The following is a 10,055-nucleotide window of genomic DNA, read 5'->3' on the forward strand; positions in this document are numbered from 1 at the left end:
GCCCGCGCAGGGTGGCAGCGGGGCCTGGGGCGCCCCGGGATGCCCCCCAGCAGCATCCCCGGCTCTCACCTGTGCCTGGTAGATGCTGCCGGGATCCCGGGCTCCTAATCCCACGAAGGAGCGGCTCGCAGGGGGCGTGCCTGGTGCAGAGTAGGCTGGGGAACAAACGAGAGGCCGTTAAGGAGCGGGGCTGCGGCGCCAGCCCCCCCGGGCCCGGTGGCACTGCCCGCACGGGCGGCCCCGCGGCAACGGCGGCACCCTGGGCACGGGCGGCACTGCGGGAACGGCGGCACCACGGACACGGTTGGCACTGCGGGATGGGCGGCACTGCCGGCAAGGGCAGCGCTGCAGGCACTGGTGACACCACGGCCACAGTCAGTACAATGGGCACAGCCGGCACTGTGGGCACTGCCAGCACCATGGGCACTGGTGACAACACGGGCACAGTCAGTACAATGGGCACAGTCAGCACCGCAGGCACAGCCGGCACTGCAGGCACAACTGGCACTGTGGGCACAGTCGGCACTGCAAGCACAGTCAGCACCGCGGGCATGGGCAGCACTGTGGGCACAGGTGACACCATGGCACAGTCAGTACAACGGGCACAGCTGGCAGCATGGGCACAGTCGGTACCACGGGCACAGTCAGCACTGCAGGCACAGTCGGCACCACGGGCATGGGCAGCACCGTGGGCACAGGTGACACCACGGCACAGTCAGTACAATGGTCACAGTCGGCACCATGGACACAGTCAGTACCATGGGCTCAGTCAGCACTACGGGCACAGCTGGCATCATGGGCATAGGTGGCACCATGAGCACAGCTGGCATCATGGGCACAGCTGACACCGCAACTCAGTCGGCACTATGGGCACAGTTGGCATCATGGGCACAGTTGACCCCGCAGGCACAGGCGGCTCTGCGGGCACAGTCACCACCATGGGCATAGTCAGCACCACAGGCACAGGCAGCACCGTGGGCACAGCTGGCACTGCAGGCACAGGCAGCACTGTGGGCACAGGTGACACCACGGGCACGGTCGTCACCATGGGCACAGTTGGCATCATGGTCAAGTCGGCACTGCAGGCACAGGTAGCACTGCGGGCACAGKCAGCACCATGGGCACAGGCAGCACCATGGTCACAGGTGACACTACGGGCACAGTCAGCACCACGGACACAGTCAGCACCACAGGCACAGTTGGCACCATGGGCACAACCAGCACCGCGAGCACAGGTGACTCCATGGGCACAGGCAGCACCRCAGGCACAGGCAGCACCATGGGCACAACCAGCATCAYGGGCACAGTCGTCTCTGTGGGCACAGTCGGCACCATGGGCACAGGCAGCACCGTGGGCAGAGTTGGCCCTGCGAGCACAGTCGGTACCATAGGCACAACCAGCACTGCGGGCACAGTCGTCTCTGTGGGCACAGTTGGCACCGCGGGCACAGACAGCACCGCAGGCACAGGCGGCATCATGGGCACAGGCGGCACCGCGGGCATAGGCGGCCCCACGGGCACACGTGTCACAGGGTGCCCAGCACTGCGGTGACACCAGGGCGAGCGCGTGGGAACTGCAGGCAGCGCCGGTGCCCGGCCCCGCGGCTGCCTCCCGAACCATGGCTGGTGCAGGGGGTCCGGCATGGGGCCCCTGCCCGGCTGCTCTTGACGCTGGCCACACTGGCACCAGGGGTTGCTCTGTGCCCCTGGGCACCGCGGGCAGTGGCCCCGAGCTCCCCAGGGCATCCCTGTCCATCCTGCTTGGCCTTGCCACTCCTGCCCTGCTCTGCGTGGAGCAGCTGCCTCCTGGTGCCTCCCGGTGCCTCCCGGTGCCCTCCAGCCCTGTGGCTGCCCGCGGGGCAGCTCCTGCCACCGCAGTGCCGTTCGGGGCGGGCACCTCGAGGACGTGCAGTTGGCAGCTCCTTTCGGGCACTGCCTGTGCCCGGCAGCACCTCTGCCCCTCCTTGTGACTCGTCTCTGGGGACGAGGACTTGACCACTGGGGACAAGGACGTCCCCTGGCCGCTGCAGCGGTGCCACTGCATCTCTCCATTCAGCTCTGCACCAGCACTGGGCACCGGGCACCCTGCAAGGCCCAGCACCRGGCTCTGCCCTCCGTGGGGTCCGTAGCCCTGAACCGTCACCCTGTGCCATGTGTTAAAGGCACCGGAGGCAGCGCGGAGGGGACAGGGCCATCACGGCCACCACTGCCAGCCAGGGCCCTGCTGGGCACTACCCTGCGGCTCTCGGGGCCCTGGCGCCCGCCCTGGTGCTCGCTCCCTTTGGCAGAGCCCTCCTGGCACCGCCGTCACCGAGTGTCCTCGTGCCCTGCCTGCGCTGCCACTCCCTGCCGCTGGCCATGGGGAGGAGAGGCCCGGAGCGGGGCTGCGGCCTCCTGGTGAGGCCTGTGTGCCGTGTGGCTCTGCCCGCAGCTGCGCGGGGTTGGCACCGCAGCCACCACGCTTGTCCCGCTGGCCCTGCTCGCGCTGTTCCGGCCGTCTCCGAGGCATCGGCGGCTCCAGCCGGTCCGTGGGACCGGCCCGTGGCCCCTCCGAGCCCCCCCAGAGGGCCCGGCGGGCGCTGCCCGCTCAGGTCCCCCTGAGACCCAGCAAAGCGGTGGCGCCGGCCGCGCCGGCGGGGGGGCGCCGCGCGGTGCTTACTGGGTGACGTCGGCGAGGTCGTCCCTCCCTCGGACGTGGTCGTGGCGGATTTGGTGTCAGGAGAGACGGCCAAGCGGGGCACGCCGGGGGGCGGCGGCGGCGCCAGCATCTGAGCGGGCAGGTAGTGGCTGGGCACTTTCACTTGACCACTTCCATTTAACTGGGGACACAACACAGAAAAACACAGCASAGCCATTAGGAAGCGAGAGGCGCCCCGGCGCTGGCCGGCCTGGGAGGCGCCGGGATCGGGGGAGTGCCCGCGGAGACGGCGCCGTCGGAGCCACCTGCCCCCCATCACTGCAACGAATCTGCCGGGTCTCGGCGTGGGGCGGGGAGCGGCACTGGGTCCCCCTCGCTGCTGCTGCCCCGTGTCTGTGGGGCCTCTGGAGTGCCCAGCACATGGGGGCTCCAAGGGCTGCCCCTGGCCCTTGTCCCTCCTTCGAAGGCCCCTTTGCACCTCACCCCAGCCAAGCCCCCGGCCGCCTCCTTCCTCGGTGGCCTCCTCTTCCTCGGGCCGGGGTCCTTCGCCCCGGCCTCAGGCCTGGCCAAGTGGGCGGCACCCAGGACCGATGGTGCCACAGATGGGCAGACGGGTCAGGACACACGGAYGCTGCGGCGGGAGCGCCTGAGGCGCCCGCGGGTGCCGGGGCCGGCGGGACAGCTCAGCCCGGCGTGGGCAGTGCCCTTGTGCCAGGGACCCGYGGCGCAGACGCGAGCGGCGGCGGCGGTGGCGATGTTCCCGAGGCGGCCGGCGCGCGGCCAAGACGCCCGGCCCCTGCGCGGCACGACGCCGACGCTGCAGGACAGGACCACGCTCCTGCCTCCGTCGGAGCAGCGGCACCRCGGCATCCCCGCACGGCGACGCAGGCGGCCGGGCTGGCGGCAGCCCGGTGCCACCGGCCCCGGTGGCATCTGTCCCCGCAGGCTCCTTACCGGTCCGGGCTGCTGGTTGGACGGGTCGCAGGCCAGCGAGACGAGATCTTTCAGAGGGTCCTGGGGGTTGAGATGAGGCGGGTACCGTATGGCCGTGTGCGGGAAGTAGGTGGAGGCCGTCTGGGGGAGGATGGAGGTGGTGGGGAAATGCAGAGCCGACGACGGGTGGGGGCTTCGAGCGATACCTGCGGGCGCAGAGAGGAAGGGCAGGGTGGGCGTCACGGCGGGGCCCGTGTCTGGCCCCCCTGGACACCCCGACACCCGTGGGTGGCTCCGCTCACCGCTGTGCACCGCGATGACGGGACGGTGGTGCTGCGTGAAGCTGCTCAGCCGCGGCGACGAGTCCTGGGGYGACGGGCTGTTGAAGGGTGACTTGTCCATCTCCGTCTTCTTCACGGTGGGGGAGATGCCTGGCGAGGGCAGGGCAGAGTCAGGRCGAGGGGTGGCCTGGGAAGGGGCCCCGGCGTCCGGGCGGCTTGGCCCCGCAYGAGGGGTGCGGGAGGAGGGTGTGGGGAGCTGTGATGGGGCTGTGTGTTCCCACACGGGTTTCTGCATCAGCGTGCCTGTGCATCACGCATGGCACATGTATGTGCACGTGTGCACCCTGTTTGTGTGTGCTTGCACACGTGTGTGTGCGGGAGTCTGCCTGCRTGGGCATCACATGTGTGTGTGTGCACACGTGTGAGGGTGGTCACATGTGCATGGGTGCACACGTGTGTGTGTATAGATATGCAGGTGTGCACGTGTGTGGATGTGCACATGTGTGCAGATATGCCCAGTGTAGGGGTGTGCACATGTGTGTGGGTACACACATGTGTGGGTGTGCACATGTGTGTGTGTACAGGTGTGCAGGTGTGCACATGTGTGGGTGTGCACACATGTGTTTGTACAGGTGGGTGGCTGTGCACGTGTGGGTTTGTACAGGTGTGAGGATGTGCACACGTGGGCGTGTGCATACACATGTGTGTATACAGGTATGTGAGTGCGCACGTGTCTGCGGATGGGCCCAGGTGTGAGTGTGCACATATGTGTGGATGTACACATGTGTGAGTGTGCACATGTGTGTGYGTACAGGTGTGAGGGTSTGCACAAATGTGAGTGTGTGCATGTGTGGACGTGTGTGTATGTGTGTACGGGTATGTGCATGTGCACATATGTGTCAGTGTGCTCTGTGCAGGGTTGTGCACACATGTGAGTATGCACATGTGTGTGACTGTGCACACATGTGAGTGTGCGCATGTGTGTGGCTGTGCACATGTACGGGTGTGCACATGTGTGTGTGTACAGGTGCGTGGGTGCACACATGTATGGGTGTGCACACGTGTGTGGATGCACACATGTATTGGTGTGCACACGTGTGTGTACAGGTGAGTGGGTGTGCACAAGTGTGGGTGTGTACAGGTGAGTGGGTGTGCACATGTGTGAGCTTCCACGTGTGCATGGCTGTGCACATGTGTGCCCTGCATGCACACAAGGCCCGTGCTGTTGCCCATGGACACACACGCATGCAGGGGACGCGGATGGGTGTTTGCACAGGGTGGGGGGGCACCCTCGGGTGGGTAAACACTCCTTGTGGCTCCGCAGCCACTGCTGGGCCTGGGCACCCACCGTCCTCACAGGGCCGGGAGACACCCGCAACGCTGGGCAGGAGTGGGCAGGAGGCTGCAGGGCTGGCGACGCATCGAGGGTGCAAAGGGTGCCCGGGGGACAGCGACACCTGGCCCAGTGAGGCCCTGCCCAGGGAGGCCTCACAGCTGTGAGGGGCCATGTGGGGCTGTGTGGGGCCGTGTGGGGTCGTGCAGGGCCGTGTGGGGCCATGTGAGGCCGTATGGAGCCGTGTGGGGCCGTATGGAGCYGTGTGGGGCCATGTGGCGTCGTGTGGGGACATGTGGGGCCATGAGGGGCCTTGTGGGCCCCTGTGGGGCCACGTAGGGCTGTGTGGGGTGTGKGGAGCTGTTTCAGGGCCGTGYGGGGCCGTGCGGGGCTGCCCCACGCCGGGCAGTGAGTTAATCCCCCCTCGTCCCCCCTTTGGCCGTGGCCATTTGGCCCCGCCGCAGCTAATGGGTTTAGGCCGCTCTCAGCCGTCCCCTTAGGAGGATTTCCCAGAACATCCCGTACGGGATTGAAATAAACCCCCCGCCGGCGCTAAGCCCGTCCTGACGGCGACTCCGGCACAGCCACGGCCCTGCCGGGGAGGAGGCCACGGGGAGGCCCGAGCACCGGCCCTGGGCAGGATGCAGCCGGGAGCGGGATGGGGCCGGGAGCGGGATGCAGCTGGCAGCGGGATGGGGCTGGGAGCGGGATGGGGCCGGTCCCGTGTGCGGATGCAGCAGCCGGGGCCCCCGTGCCGGGAGAGCCGGCGGAGAGAACAAAACCTCAGAGGAGGCTGGAGGCGCCGCGAAAGAAAGCGCTGCGTTTAAAAATAAAATCCAGGGCTGTTTCCAATAGGAAAAAAATCCTCTGAAATGAAAATCCCATTTATGTTGGTTGTTCCCCCCCCCTCCCCCCCCCTTTGCACAAATAAATTTGGCAAAATGGGGACAATCCTCCCGCGTGGCCCCGGTGCCGGGGACCCTGCCAGGGGCGCCTGCCAGGCTGTGTCCCAGCAGAGCCGGTCAGGGCACTGCAGCCATCCCAGCTGGAGGAAAGCGCGGAGGCTCCTGCTCTTCCCAGGATCCACTTCCCAAAAGGGACTTTGTGCCCGGGAGAAACTGGCCGTGGCTTTGCTGCTCGGGCTTCCCCAGCCACTGAGCTGCGCGGCCTCGGACCTGGAGCACCGGAGCGTGTCGAGCGCTGGGAACACCCGGGGTGTCCCTGGCGCACACGGGTGTGCAAGGCCCCGCCGTGGGGCCATGTGCGGCCGGGGCCGGAGGGCGGCGCCGGCTCCTGCTCCCGCTTTCGGGAGCGGGGAGGCGGAATCAAAGCGGGGGATGAATAGAGGCGAGCGGCACCGCGCGGCGCCCGGGGGCGCGGGGGCCTGGGAGCCGCCGTGCCAGCCCCGGCAGCATCGCTTTAATTAGCCCAGCCCGCCCCTGCTCCCCCCGGCTTCTTAATGAACAGCTAATTGGGGCTGTCTAGACAGGAAGGGGGAAAGGAAAAAAAAAAAATGCCAAGGCAGAACGCGGGTTGTCCGCAGCGCGCGGGAGCCCGCGGGCTGGGAGAGGCCGGCGGTGACGGACCCGGACATGGCGGGCGCCCGAATGCCCATCCCGGGTGCTTGCAGAGAGCGGTGGCCGGGCCGCAGGGCAGGCTGCAGCAGCCTTGCAGCACCTATGGAGAGCCTGTGCTTCCATAGGGGGCCTGAGGCTACAGCACAGCGCCTATAGAGAGCGGATGCCGTAAGGGAGAGGCTTGCACAAATGCTATAGCGCCTGTACAGTGAGCTGCTGGAGGGCCTATAGGCACCGCCGTGGGGCGCCTGTAGCTTTGACACAGGGGCCCAACAGCAGCACCTATAGAGAACCAGCGCCCTCGTGGGGGACCCTCTGGCCGAGCCCGGTTTAACCGGCACCCGGCAGGAGGCTTGTGCAGCAGCAGCCTGGTGCCTATAGGGTCCCTATAGGGCCAGGGCCGCTCGGGTACCTACCCCCTTCCATGTCTTCTGTCCAGTTGCGGCTGCTACTCGTGGGCGAGTTGGACGAGGTGTAGTACTCGCCGCCCGGGCTCGTGTCTATGTCGTCCTCCATGGAGCCAGACTTGTGCCGTTTGCTCCTGCGGGGCCAAAAAGCACCAGGGAAGGCTCAGGCCGGCTCATGTTCCTGCTTGGCAGGCCCGCCCGGATGCCTGGGCCAGGGGCCCCCGGGTGCTGCCGTGGGAGCAGTGCCTGGCGCTCGGCAGGAGTGCGGGCTGTGCTGCATGGCCGAGATACCCCCGGGCACGCGCTGCTCCCCGGCGCCACGGGCATCTCTGCCCACGCTGTCCCCCCACGCCGGGAACCGTTGGGGGCTCTTTGCCCCTGGCAGCCGCATCTCCATGTCCAGCCCATGGGGCAGGGGCCGTGCAGGGCTGCACATGGCGAGCGCGGTGCCTCGCAGCRGGAGCCCACCTGCCTTTCCCTTCCCACCCAGTGCCGTGCCTGGTGGCCYTGGCATCATCCCAGCGTCGCCCCTGGCCCCGGCACCTACCCGCTYGAGGAGGTGCTCGGTAGCGTCCTTCTCATGCCTGTGCTCGAGGGGTTCAGGTCGTAGGCCAGGTGGCCCTGCAGCTCCCCCAGGGAGAAGTTTGGCCCCGTGCCTGTCACCACCGGCGCTGCAAGGAGAGAGGGGGTTGTGAGGGGCGCCAGGAGGCCCCCGTGACCAGCAGCATCGCACCCCTTTGGCCACAGGGTGGGGGGACACAGGGCGCTCTCCCGCCAGCCCCAGGCTCTAGGCTATGGAGCCAGCTGTGCCCCCAGGGAGCGAGAGCCCCAAAGCCAGAGCCAGACAYCGCACGGCAGCCGCACTCACTTCGGGACACCTGGATGAGCTCGGTGACGCTGAACACCCCCGAGGTGACGAAGCTTTCCTGGAAGTCTGTCGAATCTGCAGGAGAGAGGAGAGCTCTGAGCGGCAGTGGGGCCCTGGCACCTCTGCCCCTCACCTTGKGGTCCCCCCACAGCCCCAATCTCCCCACTGGCTGCTGCTGGCTGGGTGACAGGGGTGCCCTAGGGGATGTGGGACCCCGTGGAGCAGCCAGGTCCCTGTGGGAGCAGCCCGGGGCTCAGGCACGTCCCGCAGGGCGCCCTGCACGTCTGGGTGCTCGGGGCTCAGGGACCGCAGCCGCACGCGCGGGATGCGGGCGGGTGTCCGGATGCACAGCGGCATCTCCAGCACTGTCCTTGCCCCCAGGAGGGAGGCGCAGCGGGGACCTGAGGGAGCTGCGGGGGCTCCTTGTGCCACCTCTCAGGAGCTCCGGGTGCCCGGGCTGGGCACACACGGGCGGGAGCGGCGCCGCAGCCATCGCTCAGGCAGCCTGTGCTGCTGAGTCAGCGCTGCGGCGGCGCCGGGCCGGGCTCGCGCGGGGCCGCGCAGCAGCCGCCGGGCTCCCACGTGCACAAAGCCCCTCGCTCAGCACTTTCCTCCCCGCGGCTTTCCTGCCTTCAGCACAAGCCCGTCCTTCCCTTCGCTTTCCGCTCCCTTCCGGGCTCTTCCTGCCCCAGGCAGATCCGCCCTGCGGGACGACCCACCCTGCTCCTCCTGCCGGGGCTGCGGCCAACACAAGGTCCCGGGGACTCCGCGTGGGGCTGCCCCTGTCCCCGAGCAGCGCCCAGCTCCGGCCCTGCTGCCGGCACRTCCCGCTGCAGCGCCGGAGCCGCCTTTCCAGGGAGGTCGCTGCGGGCGGCCGCAGTGTTGCGGGCTCATCCGGGCTCTGTGCTAGCRGGGTGGGAGGGCTTGGAGCCGCCGCGTCCTCCTTACCCAGCGTGATGGGCTTGCTGTCCTCCTGGTCGGAGCCGATGCCCGTTCGGGGACTGCTGCTCTGCTCGGAATCTGCAACGGGAGGGAACGGGCTGAGGCGCCGCACGAAGGCTGCGGGACGGGGCTTGGCACTACCTGGCCCCGCAGGCGCTTTCGCCGCCGGGTGCTGCTCCAGTGGGAACAATGGGGCTGCTGGCMCGAGTGGGGAAACTGAGGCCTGGCCTCCCTGCTGGTTTCTGCCTCCCTGCACGCATCCCTCGCATGGCCTGGCCGCCAACCCCGGGGTCGCAGCGGCCCTGGGAGCGCTGTGGAGCCCCCGGGAGCTTCCCCGGGAAGGGGGCGTCTGAGAACCCGCCGCGGGTTTTCCCTCTGGTTGAGCTGCAGAGCCCGGGGAAGCCTCCGGCGGGGCATGCGGCCCCCGGCACGGCCCGGCCCYGCTCCATCTTAGCTAAAAATACCCGTGCTCCTCGGCAGCGCGGCAGACGCTGAGCTCAGCGTTCTTGGCCTCYGCTGCATCCTGCGCCGCTGCGCTCGGCCCCGGCCCGCATGGGGCAGCCGGAGCGGAGGGACGCGCGGCCCCGGCGCCACCCCGGCCCACGGCGCCATCCCGGCCATTCTCCACCATCACCACCGGGCCAGGCCCGTCCAACAGCCCTGCCAAACCTCATGGGATTTTGCGGGGCTGTTTCCCTTCTTTCGCTTTGTTTCCCCCTGCATCCCTCCTCCTTCACCCCTCTTCTCTCACGCTCCCTCCATCCGCCTCCTCCTCCCGCYCGTTTGGCTTTCGGCGTTTTCCTTTCGCAGCTTTCCCTGATGCCGGGAAAAGGCTGCGACAGTCCAAACAGCGCAGTCAAAGCAGCGCGGCCCGCGGCTGCCTGCCCGCGCGCCGCCYGGCGCGGCTTCCCTTCCCGCCATCCCCTTTTCCCCCCTTTCTCTTCCCTCCTTTCACACGTTGCATTTCATTCCCCCCCTCGTTGCAGGCGAGGCCTGTCGGGGCGCGTGGCCGGCGCCCCCCGCGCCGCCGCGGCCATTTTGTGGCCTCGCTGCCCGCGCCGGGCCCGTCTCCCCCG

The 10,055-nt window shown here is 68.3% G+C and overlaps 1 protein-coding gene across 1 annotated transcript in view; it reads right to left on the reverse strand.

Moving 5' to 3' along the window:
• Positions 1 to 69: 69 nt before the first annotated feature.
• Positions 70 to 10,055, reverse strand: part of NFIC (nuclear factor I C) — a gene marked incomplete at its 3' end in the record, with an annotated part of 22,256 nt that continues 12,270 nt past the window's right edge. The window contains exons 2-9 of the mRNA XM_026035273.1: positions 8,986 to 9,057; positions 8,038 to 8,112; positions 7,717 to 7,840; positions 7,179 to 7,303; positions 3,874 to 4,002; positions 3,593 to 3,777; positions 2,660 to 2,819; positions 70 to 155 (exon numbers count right to left, since the gene is read on the reverse strand). Of these exons, the coding sequence (XP_025891058.1) occupies positions 70 to 155; positions 2,660 to 2,819; positions 3,593 to 3,777; positions 3,874 to 4,002; positions 7,179 to 7,303; positions 7,717 to 7,840; positions 8,038 to 8,112; positions 8,986 to 9,057 (956 nt within the window). The remainder of the gene's footprint in view (positions 156 to 2,659; positions 2,820 to 3,592; positions 3,778 to 3,873; positions 4,003 to 7,178; positions 7,304 to 7,716; positions 7,841 to 8,037; positions 8,113 to 8,985; positions 9,058 to 10,055) is intronic.

Source organism: Nothoprocta perdicaria, unplaced genomic scaffold (genome assembly GCF_003342845.1).
Source record: "Nothoprocta perdicaria isolate Ctin4 unplaced genomic scaffold, notPer1 scaffold_157, whole genome shotgun sequence".
Lineage (NCBI taxonomy): Eukaryota > Metazoa > Chordata > Aves > Tinamiformes > Tinamidae > Nothoprocta > Nothoprocta perdicaria.